Source organism: Oncorhynchus kisutch, linkage group LG11, assembly GCF_002021735.2.
Source record: "Oncorhynchus kisutch isolate 150728-3 linkage group LG11, Okis_V2, whole genome shotgun sequence".
In the NCBI taxonomy this organism is placed as follows: domain Eukaryota; kingdom Metazoa; phylum Chordata; class Actinopteri; order Salmoniformes; family Salmonidae; genus Oncorhynchus; species Oncorhynchus kisutch.
In genome coordinates, this window is record NC_034184.2 from 32,139,836 (window position 1) to 32,159,101 (window position 19,266).

At 44.1% G+C, this 19,266-nt stretch overlaps 1 protein-coding gene across 22 annotated transcripts in view; it reads left to right on the top strand.

Annotated features, from left to right (window-relative positions):
* The window catches only part of LOC109898873 (ankyrin-3), a 160,071-nt gene that overhangs the window by 56,532 nt on the left and 84,273 nt on the right, over positions 1 to 19,266 (top strand). For 16 of the 22 annotated variants that reach the window (XM_031835644.1, XM_031835645.1, XM_031835642.1 and 13 more), the window contains exons 2-9: positions 11,771 to 11,872; positions 12,150 to 12,248; positions 13,105 to 13,203; positions 13,820 to 13,918; positions 14,877 to 15,062; positions 15,599 to 15,622; positions 17,791 to 17,889; positions 18,524 to 18,622. In XM_031835644.1, coding sequence (XP_031691504.1) covers positions 11,771 to 11,872; positions 12,150 to 12,248; positions 13,105 to 13,203; positions 13,820 to 13,918; positions 14,877 to 15,062; positions 15,599 to 15,622; positions 17,791 to 17,889; positions 18,524 to 18,622 — 807 coding nt within the window. Of the gene's footprint in view, positions 1 to 3,243; positions 3,707 to 11,770; positions 11,873 to 12,149; positions 12,249 to 13,104; positions 13,204 to 13,819; positions 13,919 to 14,876; positions 15,063 to 15,598; positions 15,623 to 17,790; positions 17,890 to 18,523; positions 18,623 to 19,266 lie in introns of those variants that run through there. The other 6 variants (XM_031835639.1, XM_031835652.1, XM_031835635.1 and 3 more) reach the window with 2 other exon arrangements.

Below are 19,266 nucleotides of genomic sequence, written 5' to 3' on the forward strand. Positions count from 1 at the left end.
AGTCGTCGACCTCACCCAAGGGTGAACAATAGTGTAGAGAGCCAATGGGGGCAAGGGCAGAGAAGGGAGATGATGTGGGATTCATTGACGTGTGTAATGGGGAAAAAGCAGTGGGCCGCTGCAGCTATGTGATATCAGAAGAGCTCTGTCTTTTTCACTGGCTCCTCTCACTCTCTCTCTCCCACACACACTCACAGACACATGCTCACTTATGCTCCCTACTCACCCAAGATTGGATGTAATTATTGTGGCTCCTTTCATCTTCATTTTAAGTAGTGTACCAAACCTTCATGGTTTTACCATGTTATTGTCACAGCTAGCCCATGTGTTGACCTCCTCTAAAAAAGGTATTGAAAGAGAGTGGTTTTGTGTTTATAACTTGTTAATACAAGAGGCACAGGTTCTCATGCATGACTGTGTGTTTGGCCCCTAGGAAGTATCATCCATGGGAACATCAGACCTAGTAGGAGCAGTGCACAGCATCTTTGTTACTTCCGCACAGTGTCTGGCTGTTATTATGTTATGTTAATGGTGGCATTGTCATGGATCCTCCACTAGAGTCCTGTGTTCCTCCACTGCCGTGCAGGTCTCTCTCTGCACGGAATGTGATGATGTCACTGGATTCCTACCATACCGTACCACAATTCTAGACTATCTTCTCTCTCTTTCTCTCCTTCCCCAATGACAATGGTCCAAAAATACGGACCATCCATTCTCAGTTTTCTCTCTTTCCTTCTCTCTCTGTCTGAATCTGTGTAAAGCTACATAGTGAGTGATGTGTGTAGGTTTGAAATATAGATATAGATTTTATAGATTTTTCTAGGAAATCCAATATGACAACCAGATCCCCTCCATGTCAGTGGATTCCCCTTCTACTCACACTCAGCCTGTAGGTGTATTGACAGTAGAATGGGTCCCCCTGTCTGAAGGTTTTCTCATGGTCCAGCCTATTATTCTGCTTCCCTCTCGTTTGCCCTCTGTTGCTTTGCGTCCCCCCATCTCTCTCTCTCTCTCTCTCTCTCTCTCTCTCTCTCTCTCTCTCTCTCTCTCTCTCTCTCCTTTCCACCCACATCTCTGATGTTTTCACGTCCCAGGTGACTTAGTGTTGTTGTGCCCTTGAGCCAGATCTCTGCAGTACATATCTTGCTCCTTTGGTGGCTTTTCTACACAAGTCCTCCACATGGTTTTCCTCCTGGATGGCTTCTACAGTTTTTACATTTAGGTGTTATGTTTTATCTTATAGCCTTAGACTATCCTATCATGTTCTATAACTTGGTTTCATGTTTGTTTAGCCAAGGGGTAAAGCGATCCCTGAGGAAACTGACTTTCTGGAAGATCGTACTGGTGGAGTCTTTATTAAGCGAATGTGCTTTTGCTGTGAGATTCATTTAATGTCAACTCATTTGGAACACTCATGGTTTGTCTGGTCTCAGAAGACCCATGCTGAGCTGATACTAAGAGCTGTACAATACCAAGAAAACAGTCTTTGCTTCTTAGCTCTGCATGCTGTTATACAGTGCATGCTCTCAATTTGCTCTGAAGGCAGACCCTCTTTAGTCATTTGTTATCTGGGTTCAACACACCAAAGGCCACCAGTTAATAAAACATTTTTTTTTAAAGGCAATGTTCTGTTTTAGGCCTTTGATAGCCTTTAAAAAGGGGTGTGCGTCATGTGATTTTATTGATCATTATTGCATGATTTTCTATGTAATTTGATCAGACAGGCTACAGTACATTGAAATCATATGACATGATACTTCATGTTGTCTTCAAGGCTCCTGTGCAGAGTTGATTCGCTTGTGTAATGGTTGTTGATGTACAGTGTGTGAGTGTGTGTGTGTGAGAATTTTTTGCAAGTGGGCTTGACTCTCTTCCTCCTCCACTGTAACCTCACGTGTTGCCATGGTAACAGCCCGTTCCAAAGCGGGTGCTGTTCCTGGGAAGGACCTGTGATCTACCAGTCACGTGTTCCAGCTGACTGTTCCATGGCACATCACGGTGCGTCACTCACTCCACTGTGTGCTTTTGAAGTAGACATTGTACTTACCCAGAATGCAAGGGAGGCTATTCCTCTGGAGCTGTGACAGCCAATGACAACCCAGCTTGGGTGTGTGTGTGTGTGTGTGTGTGTGTGTGTGTGTGTGTGTGTGTGTGTGTGTGTGTGTGTGTGTGTGTGTGTGTGTGTGTGTGTGTGTGTGCGTGTGCGTGTGTGCGTGCGTGCGTGCGTGCGTGTCTGGGGACGTGTCTTGTCTGCAGAGTTGGCAGAACAAAGACTTGCTGGCCTATAAATAGTTGCCTCTTGTCTCATGTTGATTAACTGTGTTTGTCGTATCTCCAAATACCAGGGGCAGTCCAACAAAATCACATTTGAGAGAAGAACAAGCTATTTTGAAAAAAAGGGGTACATTTCCCAATCTTGGAGCTTTGCACTTATACATAGCAATACAATAGTGATGACTTACAGAAAAAAGAATGTTCAAAGCATAAACAAAACCAAGAATCACTGTTTTCAAGATGAATATTGAGGCGTTCGGTGTCTATAATATGGTGACGGGGGAGGGCGTGTGCAAAGCCGTCCGAAAGGGATAGAGATCAACTGGGGGGGTTCATGCCAGATAGTGGGACCCAGGCTGTCTCCTGTCTGATCTATGTGGGGCGTGTGTTAAGGGGGTGGATGTGGGAGGGTGGGGTGTCCTTAATACCAGAGGGAAAGTCCCCTTAATCCCTCCTCAAACTGTCCCCATTGACTAGTTGTGCCCCCCGAAATAGCGTCTGGCGGCATTGTTGTGCCCTGCAGGTCCCCACCAGCCCTCCACCTCCCTGTTGTTTGGATAGGAAGCCCCCTTATACATACACATACATACATGCGCACACACACAAACACACACGTGCATGCATGCACACAAACACCACGCACACACACACACTCCTTTTGTGGGGGAAAAGAGCTGATAAGCAGGATGACAATAAATAGTCTCGTGCTGGCAGTGGCGGAGGGAGGGAGGGAGAGAGAACGACAGAGTGAGGAGAGTGGGTTGACAGGGTTGACCCCTTTTAGCAAAAGTATTTGTTTCAGCTGCTATTTTCAGTGTCCCCCTCCCTCCCTATCCTTGGATATCACGATTACATTTACACCCCCCCCCCCCCCCCCCCCCCTCTGAGAGAGCGTTAGAGTAAGAGACGGGGGAGGAAGTTCTATCTGCTAGTATGGTAAGTCAGGGTGTTCTCCCTGTCCTAGACCCTGCCATTTCTAGGGAACTTTCTGAGTGAGACCTGGGAGATCTGGGATGACATAAAGAGTGGGCAAGAGGGAGGGAGAGGGAGAAAAGGATTTGGCATGTGTCATTTTGTATGTCGGAGACAGACAAACACTTACAGAGGGGATTGTTAACTTCTCTTGGAAGGTTAGATACAGAAGCTAACCTCTCTTCCTCTTTACCTCTCTGCCTCCATCCCTTCATTTCGTGGATCATCAAGGAAGCGTTATTTTGGGTGTCCTGCTGGGTTGGGATTTGTTCTTTTTTTGCCTTGGTCACCTGACATAATGGCATCTTGCTCTTCCCTGTCCCTCTCCCTGTGCTGTGCTGTGTACTGAGTGTGGTTCTGCTTGGAACAGAGCTAATTGAGAGCTCAGGTTTCACTCCTGAACTGCAGAGAGAGAGGGGGAAACATGGCTGTGGAAGAGGCAGCAGACTTCCTGACAATAGTAAGTGTTCCCTGGAATTGTTTCAATTTTTGTATCACTACTGCCTTGTGAGGAGTTGTGAAAGGGGATTGTGGTGAGGAGTTAGTATGATAGTTCGATTTGATCGTCACTCAGAGGTCACCAGTCCCTATAGTATAGCCTTGTGGTGCAGCGTAGTGCATGGACGCAGGATGGTTACGAGACACAAACATGTAGCTATCTGTGTTGGAGAGGCTGGTTCTCCTACTACAGAGGACATTTTGTTTGTTTGGCATAAGGGCATAAGTGAATAACACTGGTGGCAATATGGGCTTTGTCATTTCCAGTTTGTGTTTGCACTAGAGCGAACTATCTAAAGGATGCTCTTTGTCAGGGATCCAGTGCAAACCAGCTGACCTTGACAGGTAATGTGATAAGGGGAAATCAGATGTGCAGCGTAGAGCATCCTGCTGCTTGCATAGGGAATTTCTTAAGGCTTTGTGGATGGCTTGAATTTGGTGGATAATCTCTCCACTGATAATTGTCCTCTGATCTGCTATACGTGTGTGTGTGTGTGTGTGTGTGTGTGTGTGTGTGTGTGTGTGTGTGTGTGTGTGTTTCCCTTCCCTATATTTTGTGCCTGGGTGTGGGCTCTCATATCCAGATGTATATAGTTGTATCAGAGTTATAGCATGTGGGCCTCTCGAGTGACGCAGTGGTCTATGGCACTGCATCGCAGTGCTAGAGGCGTCACTACAGACCGGGTTCGATCCCAGGTTGTATCACATCCGGCCTTGATTGGGAGTCCCATAGGGCGGTGCACAATTGGCCCGGCGTTGTCCGGGTTAGGGGAGGGTTTGGCCGGGGGCTTTACTTAGCTCATCGCGCTCTGGCGAGTCCTTGTGGCGGGGCAGTCACCTGCAGGCTGACCCCATCGTCAGTTGAACAGTGTTTCCACCAACATATTGGTGCGGCTGGCTTCCGGGTTAAGTGGGCGGGTGTTAAGAAGCGTGATTTGAAGGGTCATGTTTCGGAGGACGCATGACTCAACCTTCACCTCCCGAGCCCCGTTGGGAAGTTGCAACGATGAGACAAGATCTAAATTTGGGATAAAAAGGGGGTGAAATACAACAGCAATACAGTGCCTCCGGAAAGTATTCAGACCCCTTGACTTTTTCTACATTTTGTTACGTTACAGCCTTGTTATTTTCTTAGAAAAAAAATAAACGTCCCTATTTCAGGACACTGTCTTTCAAAGATAATTTGTAAAAATACAAATAACTTCACAGATCTTCATTGTAAAGGGTTTAAACACTTTTTCTCAGGCTTCTTCAATGAACCATAAACAATGAATGAACATTCACCTGTGGAACAGACGTTAAGACACTAACAGCTTACAGACGGTAGGCAATTAAGGTCACAGTTATGAAAACGTAGGACACTAAAGAGGCCTTTCTACTGACTCTGAAAACACCAAAAGAAAGATGCCCAGGGTCTCTTCTCATCTGCGTGAACGTGCCTTAGGCACACTGCAAGGAGGCATGAGGACTGCAAATGTGGCCAGGGCAATAAATTGCAATGTCCGTACTGTGAGAAGCCTAAGATAGCGCTACAGGGAGACAGGACGGACAGCTGATCGTCCTTGCAGTAGCAGACCACGTGTAACAACACCTGCACAGGATCGGTACATCCGAACATCACACCTGCGGGACAGGTACAGGATAGCAACAACAACTGCCCGAGAAACACCAGGAATGCACAATCCCTCCATCAGTGCTCAGACTGTCCGCAACAGGCTGAGAGAGGCTGGACTGAGGGCTTGTAGGCCTGTTGTAAGGCAGGTCCTCATCAGACATCACCGGCAACAACGTCGCCTCCCCCCTCATGTGGTACCCTTCCTGCAGACTCCTCCTGACATGACCCTCCAGCATGACAATGCCACTAGCCATACTGCTCATTCTGTGTGTGATTTTCTGCAAGACAGGAATGTCAGTGTTCTGCCATGGCCAGCGAAGAGATCTCAATCCCATTGAGCACGTCTGGGACCTGTTGGATCAGAGGGTGGGTGCTAGGGCCATTCCCCCCAGAAATGTCCCGGAATTTGCAGGTGACTTGGTGGAAGAATGGGGTCACATCCTACAGCAAAAACTGGCAAATCTGGTGCAGTCCATGAGGAGGAGATGCACTGCAGTACTTAATGCAGCTCGTGACCACACCAGATACTGACTGTTACTTTAGATTTTGACCCCCCCTTTGTTCAGGGAGACATTATTCCATTTCTATTAGTCACATGTCTGTGGAACTTGTTTAGATTATGTCTCAGTTGTTTGAATCTTAAACAAATATTTACACATGTTAAGTTTGCTGAAAATAAATGCAGTTGACAGTGAGAGGATGTTTCATTTTTTGCTGAGTTTACACACAATACCACATAATGACAAAGCAAAACACGGGTTTAAATTTTTTGCAAATGTATATATACTTTTTTAAATACCTGATTTACATAAGTATTCAGACCCTTTGCTATGAGACTCGAAGTTGAGCTCAGGTGCATCCTGTTTCCATTGATAATCCTTAAGATGTTTCTACAACTTAATTGGAGTCCACCTGTGGTAAATTCAATTGATTGGACATGATTTAGAAGGTCCCACAGGAACCGTCCGTAGAGCTCCGAGACAGGATTGTGTTACGACACAGATCAGGGGAAGGGTATCAAAACATTTCTGCAGCATTGAAGGTCCCCAAGAACACAGTGGCCTCCATCATTCTTGAATGGTAGAAGTTGGGAACCTCCAAGACTTCCTAGAGCTAGCCGCCCGGGCCAAACTGAGCAAACGTGGGAGAAGGGCCTTGGTCAGAGAGGTGACCAACAAACCGATGGTCACTCTGACAGAGATCCAGAGTTGCTCTGTGGAGATGGGAGAGCCTTCCAGAAGGACAACCATCTCTGCAGCACTCCACCAATCAGGCCTTTATGGTAGAGTGGCCAGACGGAATCCACTCCTCAGTAAAAGGCATATGACAGCCCGCTTGTAGTTTTCCAAAAGGCACCTAAAGACTCTCAGACCATGAGAAACAAGATCCTCTGGTCTGATGAAACCAAGATTGAATACTTTGGCCTGAATGCCAACCGTCACATCTGGAAGAAATCTGGCACCATCACTATGGGGAAGCATGGTGGTGTCAGCATCATGCTGTGGGGATGTTTTTCAGAGTCAGGGACTGGGAGACTAGTCAGGATAGAGGCAAAGATGAACGGAGCGAAGTACGGAGAGATCCTTGATGAAAACCTGCTCCAGAGCGCTCAGGACCTCAGACTGGGGTGAAGATTCACCTTCCAACAGAACAATGACCCTGAGCACACAGCCAAGCCAATGCAAGAGTGGCTTTGGCACAAGTCTCTGAATGTCTTTGAGAGACCCAGCCTGAGCCCGGGCTTTAACCCAATCGAACATCTCTGGAGAGACCTGAAAATAACTGTGCCGCAACGCTCCCCATCCAACCTGACAGAGCTAGAGAGGATCTGCAGAGAAGCTTGTGGCGTCATACCCAAGAAGACTGAATGCTGTTATTGCTGCCAAAGGTGCTTCAACAAAGTACTGAGTAAAGGGTCTGAATACTTGTGTAAATGTCATATATATTTTTTCATAAATTAGCAAGAATTTCTAAAAACCTGTTTTTGCTTTGTCATTATGGGGTATCATGTTTAGATTGATGAGGGGGGAAAACTATTTGATCAATTTTAGAATAAGGCTGTAACGTCACAAAATGTGGAAAAAGTCAAGGGGTCTGAATACTTTCTGAAGGCACTATATATAGTTGTAGCCTATATTAGAGCTGAGAGCACAGCATGTGCAGGTACCAGTGTTTTTTTTGTATTTTTCAAGAATCCTTCTTAGGTTAGAATCAGAAGGATGCTCTCGCTAGCCACATTTTCAGCCAATCACATGTCATCTAACTAAGTGACTCAGTCAGAGATAGGGATAGAAATCCACAAAGAGATGTGGAGCATAGCTATTTAGATCAATATTATTGAAGGAAGCTAATTCATTCATTTCAATTGACTGATTTCCTTATATGAACTTTAACTCAGTAAAATCTTTGAAATTGTTGTATGTTGCATTTTTTGTTCAGTACACATGTGGTAGAATCACTCATTTCCCTTGCATCCTTTACTCTTCAACATTATATATACTGTTGGCCGGATTTTCTGTTTTGTCCATTTGTTTTCATGGTATTAACCATTATGTACCTGCATAAAATGACTATGAGCATGACCTATGGGGATGATTTGCTAACGGTAAATAGAAGTGCTTATGATCCTGCTGTCAATACTTTCCCATTATAAGCCATTAACTATTCTAGTACTGGTCCACATCTACTGTACACCAATGGCCCTTTGAGAAAAACATAATTTGCAATGATATCTGTCTAACTAATAGCTCCACAATGAATGCACTAACCTGTCAATAGTGTTGTTTTTCCCCAATAGAAAGTGCGTGTCTGTGTGGTGGTTGGATGCTTTTTTGCACCAATCGGCATTCTAAGCTCATGTGGCCCTAGGCTGTGTTTTTGTATCGATGCAGGCCAGGGGATAAATGAGACAATGATGCGGGTTCTGGGCTCAAACTGAGCTAACCAGCAGCCTGGAGCACAGACATCAACATGCCGTGTGTGTGTGTGCGAGTGTATTTATATGTAGAATATAGAAGATACGTGTGTGTGTGGGTGGGTGGATGCTTTGCAGTGCCTCTGTGTGGGTATGTCTGTGTTTTTGTTCTACTACCTACTTGTCACATTGACATCATGTGGGGGATATTGCAAAGAAAATCACTCCACACAAAACAGTAACCCCCGGACTCAATGATGTCATAAGTGATATCTGGGCCAAACACTAATTCAACAAAACTCTTTGCAGCGCTACTCTGCCTCAATATTGGATTGTCATTTTTATATCAGCTTAACAGAAAATGGGCCACATGTTTTCTGTTGAGATGCTGTTGGCCTAAGTGGAGCTGTATAATAATTCAGAAGGAATTAGTAAATAAGAGCTTTCTCTTTAACAGGGAAGCAGTCGTCAGTCAGAGCGACGGAGCCCCAGTCTCTTAAACTATCTAACAGTAGATTAATGCTATTCCTTCAGGCTTAGCCTACTCTTTAATGGCCTAATTTCTTTGAACTTCTGATCTGCAAAGTTTAATCATATTTTCAAAGATAATCTCTCTCCATCCCCTGTAACGCCTTACACACAAAGACGATTTTCTCTCTCCGACTTGAATGCGATGGGATGGTATTTGAAATGGCGGTCACCCGTGTCACTAGTCATTTGCCTGTGATGGAGAGACTGGTTTTAAAAGACTGTTGCCTCGTAGCTTTATATACTGTACTGTAGTCTGGCCAATTCTGTGTTGAGCCAGGGCCACTTGGGTCACTGAACTCAGTGTGACTTCATATTGAACGTCTTATCTTTGGAGGCCTCTACTCCAACTTCCTTGACAGTGCATCCCCTTTAGATACGCTGGAGCAGAATGTCAAAGAACATGGGGAATCTGGGTGATTCCTTTAGGATGAATGATAGACACGCAAATCACCTGCAGTAAAAACTCCACAGGATCACTCCACCGTTGTCGTGGTGACAGTGGTGAAAGTTATTGCTTAGCTTGGGAAATAAAGGTCAGACAAACATGAGTCAGTTATGTAGGCTTGAATGGGAGGGCTCTTCAATGAGAGTTGTACTTCAGAGGAGCACTAGCACTGTATCCACGATACCACCATCCGTGATCCTCTACTTTGTATGTTGACATGGGTTGAGGCATACATGGATGTTTGGTTGTCTGACTGTCAACAGCAACGAGACACCATAACGCTAAGTGGCCTCACATGTTGATGGCAGAGGTCTGAGTTAAGAGTCAAGCATCTGACACTGAACAAACCTCAGAGCCAGAAGCCACTTTATCATAGACTTTTCTCAGAGACTTACAGCATGCGCTTGTTATGTAACCACCACACACTGTGGGAAAGTGTGTCTGCATGTGTGTTTGCGCTAGAAAAGCCCCCGAATAATAGACCTATGACACTTGTCCTGATGTTTTGTTATGAAGATTTCTACAAATCATTGAGATAATGTGTTGTCTCTAACTGAGAAAATAAGAATTGGAGGAAGGGTGCTAGGAGTCATTTATTAATGGCACGGTCTGGAATGGATTTTGTTCTGAAATGAGGGAAGGAGTCTGCCAACTAGCTGAGTCTGGAGAGGAGCCAGCAGTACTAACTGTTCACAGTGAAGGACAGGGGTTACCAGTGTTCTAGGTCAAGGAGGAGTTGTCCTAAGCTTTGTACTAGAGAGATATACCTTTAGAGGCATTTGAGTCATCGGATGGAAAGTTCTCACCTGTTTTGAAATTACCCCTCCTCAGATTCACATTGCTATTGAGAATCACTGCCTCTGCCATGTGCCAAACAATGCCCTTTAGCTATGTTAATATTCATAGTTACAGCACTACGGTTTTATTACAGAAAATGCCCAGGTGTTTAAATGAGAAATGGCATTTGTCCATATATACTGTTACATTAGTCTCTTCAAAGACCAAAGCAATGAAATTGGTAATGTGTTGTTCTCCCTCCCTCCCTCCCTCCCTCCCTCCCTCCCTCCCTCCCTCCCTCCCTCCCTCCCTCCCTCCCTCCCTCCCACACACACACACACACACACACACACACACACACACACACACACACACACACACACACACACACACACACACACACACACACACACACACACACACACACACACACTCTCTCTCTTCTGACATTGCTCCCACAGTCCACTCTGAGTCCCTATCACTGGAGCAATCTGGAAGAATGTCTTGTTCATTTATCAAGCCATCAGAGCTATTCCTGGAAAAGTATGGGGGTGGGGAATAGGTTGTGGCACTCATGTTGTTTGGGTCTGCCAGTTTACTGTAAGTGTCTCTGGAAACGGGCTAAATTTAGAAGGTCTGGGCATTGGTTAATTCAGGGGAATTTTGCCTCTGAGACCATTTTATGTAGCAGACTATCTCAACTGCATGCTCTGAGGGCATGTGTACTGGTGCTGGGTTTTGGAAATCAACTTCATACAATTACAGCAAGCAAAGGTGCAGACTTTGCTATGTGTCCGTTTCTGTTGTGTAATGTCCCAGACACAAACAGAACAATCTGACGTGAGCTGGCAAGACAGACACGCACACATAAGCACACTCATACATACACAGACACATGCATGCACAGACACAGACACACATACCCGTCCACACACAAACAATTGTTACATGGGCAAACCCCAAAATGGCTTGTGTCATCATTTTTTTTGTTCACAAAGCCGTCTCTATCTTAAAATAAAGAAGAGCAAAGCAGAAAGGAGGCATAGTACAGTACATTCTCTGTTTCTAGAAGAGGAGGACTGAGAGAGTTGTCTCCTGAGAATGTATTTTCTTATCTTTACTGTTAGAGAGAGGTCTCTGTATTGACAATCGGGACCACCCACCCTTGTCTTACTCTGGAGTCGTGAGATATTTGGGTTTGTCGCTGCTGGCATCTTAAAATAACGAAGAGCAAGAGGAGTCCTGGGATCTGATACGAAGAAAGGATGACGTAGAAGGACAGTGTGTTGGGATAATAGCTCAGTTTGTTTGGCTGGATCTTTGGGATGTGTTATTTCTGTCCACCGTTACTGTACTTTGCAATACAGTTCAAATGTAGCTACAGTTCTACACAAAACAAAAGACCTTTGGGTTTTTGGGATTTGAGAAAGACATGACTCTGGTATAGTATCTGAGATGTTTGGTTTGTGTGTAATGCGTGTGTTTACGTGTGTGTGTGTGTGTGTGTGTGTGTGTGTGTGTGTGTGTGTGTGTGTGTGTGTGTGTGTGTGTGTGTGTGTGTGTGTGTGTGTGTGTGTGTGTGTGTGTGTGTGTGTGTGTGTGTGTGTGTGACTGTTTATCGCAGTGACTCCCTGAGAACGGGAACCAATGTTTTCATTCGAGCCCTCTGCTGTTGAGCAGTAGACACGTCTGTATAGCATGTGGACTGTATTTGACCTATATTTCTCTCTCTCTCCATCCTTAGTCGGACAGCAATGCCAGTTACCTGCGAGCAGCGCGGGCTGGGAACCTTGAAAAGGCCCTGGACTACCTGAAGTCTGGGGTGGAAATCAACATCTGCAACCAGGTGGGTGGCTTAATATCCAACATCTGCTGCTCAGTTCATTCATTTTGTACATAATACATTACTTTAATGTAACGATATGCATCGAATACATTTAATCCTGTGGCTGTGTGACATTTATTTAACAAGGCCACAACACAAATCACTCATTTCAATGGACTTGAAAGGCATAGCAGCTCCTCATCTGAATAATCTCACGCCACGTGTACAATCTGTCTGTTTTACAGAGAATGTATGGGTGCTATAGATGTATATAAACACTTTCTGTCATTTCTTTCAGAATGGATTGAACGCTCTTCATCTGGCCTCTAAGGAGGGTCATGTGGAGGTGGTGGCTGAGCTGCTGAAGCTAGAAGCCAATGTGGACGCAGCAACCAAGGTTAGTCCCACTCTGCATCTATTACTGCTTTGTTGCTGTCGGCCAACACTGTAGAGCCACATGTAGCAGAGGTGGTTTAGTGAACTGTATGCATGATGAATAGCATTTGCCTGAGACCTGAAGACTTGCGTTAGCTCCTAGGGCTGATATTCAGTGGACTTAGCTTCGAGGTGTGCAGATGACACAGGTTCTGGACCCAGTCGGTCACAAGCACAACATGAGCCGAGCATTCAGTGGTTAGCATTGGTGTGGCCAGCAGCATGTCCATGTTTGTTCATAGACAGACTTGGAGACTGTGGCTACCATTAGTGTTCCCTCTCTCCCATTGAAAGCAGACACAGGTTATATATAAACACTGAGCACTATGAAAAATGCAACACTAAGGACAGTCTTCAAACTACTCAAACACTGAGCAGAGACTAGGAACTCTCACAAAAGCGGTTGTCTTTACCAGCTGTTGTCTTTATCCATAGGTCAAACATGCTCACCTCCTCATGTTCAGTACTGTACTCTATGTGAGTTATGTTGATATTGTGCAACAGTGTTGCTGACATCAGAGACTCCATCACGTGGATGCTCGGGGGTCAACACACCGCTCTGAACCCGCTTGCAGTTTATTAAAAACTACACCGGTTTTATTTATGGTGGTGGTACGAGGGCCGCTTGTTTATGTGTTGGACGTGGTACATCGGAAGTGACACATCAATGGCAGCCAGGGCCAGAGGGAGGCCAAAGCGAGAATGCCAGCGCTACAAAGGCATAACTGAGGTTTGGCAAGGCGGTGCGGGGAATGGTACACTGGGACAGGTGGGGGAGAGATTAACTGGCATGCCTCTCATTCTCCTCTCTAATGCAGAAAGGAAACACCGCTCTTCACATAGCCTCCCTGGCCGGCCAAACGGAAGTGGTGAAAGAGCTGGTCACCAATGGAGCCAATGTCAACGCACAGTCTCAGGTAGGATATCCATAACACACACACACACATAACTCAGAGATACAGAACATATCAGAACACACCATTAAACACACATTCAAACGACAAGGAGTCTGTATAGGACTCACACTGTATTCCACGATGTGAAGCTTTTAACATTTTAACATTACCAGATAATTATCATTGAAACATCCACACAATCAGATCTTTATATATCTGTTCACCACTTGAAAATCATTCATTTGAGAGATCTGCCAGATCAGCGGTATTAGTCTGTCAGGGTTGTGACTGGGATGTCAGGGTTGTGATACTCTCTAGGATTGTGCTGTCCATGCGTTTCACAGGGGGAAATATCCTTTCATCAAAAATCCCAATCTTGCCCCGTTGAGACATTCCTCAGATCAATAGCAATAAACTGGGCTGACAAAGATCACCGGAATGTTTCACTCCACCAAAGAGTGCTTTTCTTCCACTGCACACTATGACAATGGAAGTTGTGTAATATACTTTGTATAGTACTGTATGAATTGTCTGAGCTGTGGAATGATAAAGTATAATATATTTGTCTGTCATAAGATAGGCTACTCTGTGTGCTTTGGGATTGATTGTTGAGTTTCCTGTTGGTCCTCTCTTGTAGAATGGCTTCACCCCACTGTACATGGCTGCCCAGGAGAACCATCTGGAGGTGGTACGCTTCCTCCTGGGACACAACTCCAGCCAGAGTATGGCCACCGAGGTGTGTGTCCCCGCCCACCCTTCCTGTTATGTTGTTCACTGCTCTCCTCCCCCTCTCTCTCCCTGCCTCCATATAACCTCCAGCTCTGCATGCTTACCTCCATCCTCTCCCCCACACCTCTTTTACTCTCTCTATACATCCCCTCTTTCTTTCTCTATTTCCATCTCCCTCTTTCTCTCTGTTACTACCTCCCTCTCTTTCACTCACTCGCTCCCATTCTCGCTCTATTGCTCTCTCTATCTCACTCGCTCTCTCTCTCTCTTTCTCACTCGCTCTCTCTCTCTCTCTCTCTCTCTCTCTCTCTCTCTCTCTCTCTCTCTCTGTGGTGGATTCAGGGACTCCAGCAGGCAGCGCCTCATTGATTGGTAGTGTATAGTAGAGCTGAATGACCTTGAGCAGGCCAGAGATAAGGTCCCTTATACCAATCAGCCTCTATGGTCTGGTTTACACTGAGAGCTGCCTGCTGCTGGAGCCAGGATCTGCTGCCTGTAAGGAAAAGCCACCAGTAAAACCAGTTAAAACCACTGCCCCCCCCCCCCCCCCCACACACACACACTTTAAAGGGGAATTATGTAAGGGAAAAGACGTGGGAGAGAAATGCTCTATACTGTGTTATGTAATGTATACAGTTTATCCTCCTGCAGTCTGTCAGATGTACTGTATATAGAGTGAAATGTGAAGTATCTGTTTGATGTTTGACGAAGTGCAATAGATTTGGGGATTTTAGGCAAGTAAGATATTTGGTTAGACTTGGTTAGAATATACTAAAGATTAATTATTTAAATTGATTTCATGACGTCATCTATCCAACATTTGATACATGTGGACATGTAGCATTGTGTCCTTAGTAACACAGTATTATAGTCCCAGGTGGCCCAGCATTGCTGTGGAAATGTGGGATGTCTATGTCACTCACTTCCCCTACCCCTCTAAGTTTCCCCCTGCCTCCCTCTAACAGGACGGGTTCACTCCTCTGGCGGTGGCCCTGCAGCAGGGGCACGACCAGGTGGTGTCTCTGCTCCTGGAGAACGACACCAAGGGCAAGGTGCGTCTGCCCGCCCTGCACATCGCCGCCCGCAAGGACGACACCAAGGCTGCAGCGTTACTTCTCCAGAACGACCACAATGCAGATGTCGAGTCCAAGGTGACCACTACACTACACTTCTGCTAATGTTATCTCTCTCCCTTTGCTTCTCACCTCTGTCTTTCTGGCTCTTTTCCCATATGAGTAGGTTCATCCGTTTTAATCTATTTAAAAAATTTAAAAAGTGTTTCTTTGTTGTTTATTTAGTTGTTTTGTTATGTTTATTTTCTTTGAGGTTTTGTGTAGGTGCATATGTAATAATGCATGACATTATTCTGAGTCAGACAATACAGAGAGGAGAGAAAGAATAATGCAGATAGATATAAAGAGATATGGCTGATGCTGTACCGTGACCTTATATCCCGTGGAACAATTTAACCACAACTGACAGTTTGGTTTGGAATTTAGCAACTTTTAATCTTAACATCAGCGGGGCAGTTTCTGTATTGTAAAGTTGAGTGATTCACAACTTCTCTGGCCAACTAAAGACCTACTCGAGTAACTCCACCTATAATCTCTTCTTGTTGTGTGATGTTGTGTGCACACTAACCACCAATTCTCTCCTCTCTTGGCCGGTCTTGTGCCCTCTCCCCTAGATGATGGTGAATAGAACGACAGAGGTATATCTGTACATTGTACAGTACTTACTCTATCCATTGCAGCCCCCCCAAAAAAACAGAAACAACCCCCTATACTATATACTAGTGTTGCTGCAGCCCCATATCTCCCTTCTCTTTCAGTTTTTTTTTGCCTTTTCCCCATTGCTTCATTCATGTAGTGTGTCTCTTATTACTGATAGAAAGAGAGCAATCGTTCTGTAATAATGCAGCATGTCTTACTAATACTGATGTGGACTGTGGATACCTGTAGCTGGAGGCAAGAAGGGTTCCAAGTTTTCTATGGGTTCCAAGGATTCCACGAGTTCCAAGGTTTCCACGGGTCCCAAGGTTTTGAAAGAATTCCATAGGTTCCAAGGTTTCTTTCCAAGGATTCCATGGGTTCCAAAGTTTCCATAGGTTTCAAGGTTTCCACAGATTCCATGGGTTCCAAGGTTACCATGGGTCCCAAGGATTCTATGGGTTCCAAGGATTCCATGGGTTTCAAGGTTACCATGGGTCCCAAGGATTCCATGGGTTCCAAGGTTTCCATGGGTTTCAAGGTTACCATGGGTCCCAAGGATTCCATGGGTTCCAAGGATTCCATGGGTTCCAAGGTTACCATGGGTTTCATGGATTCTATGAGTTCCATGGGTTTTAAGGATTCTATGGGTTCCAAGGATTCCATGGGTTCCAAGGTTTCCATGGGTTTCAAGGATTCTATGAGTTCCATGGGCTTCAAGGATTCTATGGGTTCCAAGGTTTACATGGGTTCCAAGGTTTCCATGGGTTTCAAGGATTCTATGAGTTCCATGGGTTTCAAGGATTCTATGAGTTCCATGGGTTTCAAGGATTCTATGGGTTCCAAGGTTTCCATGGGTTTCAAGGATTCTATGGGTTCCAAGGTTTTAATAGGTACCAAGATAGATATCCTGCCATAACATTGTTAATGATAAATCACGTTATGGCTCAAGACAGACAAGTCTTACTGTTTAGCAGACTGTATTTTTACTATAATCTGGCCTTTTAGATTTAAGGAACAACAGCCTCCCAGCAGCAGAGAAATGGTCTACTAGTTTGTTTATTAGACTGCATTTAGATATTCATTTCCCAACCCCAGCCCCTTTAGGCTTGTGCATGGGACATTAGTTACGTCTGTTAGTGCTGTTTCCAGAGTAAAAACAGAAGGACCTCACCCCACCAAAAACAATGGCAGAGCAGGCTGCCCTCTCAGAATGCCTGTTTTGGTCAGCATGGCTACCAGGCTGGTGGATATGGCTAGTATCTTTACTTGGCTTTGTAAATGTAGATATCACTGCATGATAGTAGATGCTTAAAGCATTGCCAATAAATAGTTTGGGTAGTTGGATTAACTCCTTCTAATATGTTTTAAACTTAATGGAACCATCTGTGTCCCATGGTGAATGTCAGATATATTACATTTATGATTAAGTGTTTAATGCAAAAATATCTCTTATTTGAATGAAACCTCAAGCTGATTTGTTTATTCTTAGAACAGAAATAGAAGAGTGTATAATGCTCACAACTTAGTGGTTTATGTGCTGGAAGCTTGGTCAACCACCTGCCTTGTATTAGTTTATTGGCTAATTGAAATGGGGATCTCTGTAAATTGATAGCTTTATCTAAAATGATCTCTCTGATTGGATACCTTTAGCTGAGATGTGCCATTTCCCTTATATTCCTCTTGCTTGGAATGCTGCTTCCCTCTAAGCCATGGTTTCATTAGGAAGCCCCCAGTGAATTAAATAGGTTACATTCACATATGAAGACACCATGTATTTATGATACATGGGGTCAACAGGCTGTTGTAATCCTACATAAACTACAGTCTGTAACTGCAGACTTTATGTCCCTATGTCTATCCTTATTGTGTGTTAGCTAATGTGTTACGGTCCAGTATAAAACTGTTGTAAGGTTGAAATAATCATGAAAGCTCATCATCACTTCGAATGGTATGACATATGAACATCAACATACCATTCACACTCTAGTCTAACAAAGACAAAGACTTGCTCTGCCACAGTGAGAAAAGTCATGTTTGATTGTTTATGTGTACAGTAGTAGCCCGTATACTTATTTGAGTATAGACAATGTGAGAGACTAATATCAAACCCTTGGTTGTCTCTGACTCCTGTGTCGTTGTTGTGTGCTCTGCTCTCCTGCTCCCTCAGAGCGGCTTCACTCCTCTCCACATCGCTGCTCACTATGGCAACATCAACGTGGCCACGCTTCTGCTGAACCGAGGGGCCGCTGTGGACTTCATGGCCAGGGTAAGGCTGCTCTGCCCTCTGCTGGACAGGAGGAGCTACTAGCCACACTCCACTACACTCTATGGAAAATTACACACAACAGACTGCATCCTCTTTGCATCATATAGTGCTTCAAATCACCCCACCCTCCCACTGCCAATATACTGTACTCAGATCATACAATGATAGTGTCAAAATCATAACAACACGTATCAAGGAATGTAACAACAGACCCCCTATCTGCGTCAACATTAGAGCTTAGCCTAATGGGTAACAATGATAGCTTGTAATTATATGAAATGGCAGCGTCAAGCTGTAGTGTTTGTGTTTCTGTTGGAAGTCGACAGTAATGAATGATTTGCTCCACAGTAAATTACACAAGAGATGGAGTATAATACTCAATAATAAATAATCCACCCACATAGTTAAACATACCACATGTGATATTCAGAATACTTTGAATATCAGTTTGTCAAATTGTTGTTTGTTTCTCAAATTATGTTTTTGTAACAATGTAAATAAGGCTGGCGTCTTTCCCTTGCTGGATTCAGATGCTGTTTAGGTTTATTAGTATTGCTATATGGACCACATCCAGATAATATTCACAGCTCTGTACTGTGTGGCTCACTTCGACCTCCTCTCTCTGTTCTAACAGAATGACATCACACCTCTCCATGTGGCATCTAAAAGAGGAAATAGTAATATGGTCAAACTGCTGTTGGACAGAGGCTCCAAAATAGATGGCAAGACCAAGGTGAGTGCCTTCACAGAATTAAATACAACATTGTTCATATATATATATATATATATATATATATATTAATATATATATATATATATATATATATATATATATATATATATATATATATATTAATATATATATATATATATATATATATTAATATATATATATATATTAATATACAGTACCAGTAAAGGTTTGAACACTTTTGGCATTCTCTCAACCAGCTTCATGAGGTAGTCAACTGGAATGCATTTCATTTAACAGGTGTGCTTTATTAAAAGTTAATTTGTGGAATTTCTTTCCTTCTTAATGAGCTTGAGCCAATCAGTTGTGTTGTGACAAGGTAGAGTTGGTATACAGAAGATAGCCCTATTTTGTAAAAGACCAAGTCCATATTATGGCAAGAACAGCTCAAATAAGCTAAGAGAAACAACAGTCCATCATTACTTTAAGACATGACGGTCAGTCAATCAGGACATTTTTTGGACTTTAAAAGTTTATTCAAGTGCAGTTGCAAAAAACCATCAAGCTCTATGATGAAACTGGCTCTCATGAGGACCGCCACAGGAAAGGAAGTTACCTCTGCTGCAAAGGATAAGTTCATTGAAGTTACCAGCCTCAGAAATTGTAGCTCAAATAAATGCTTCACA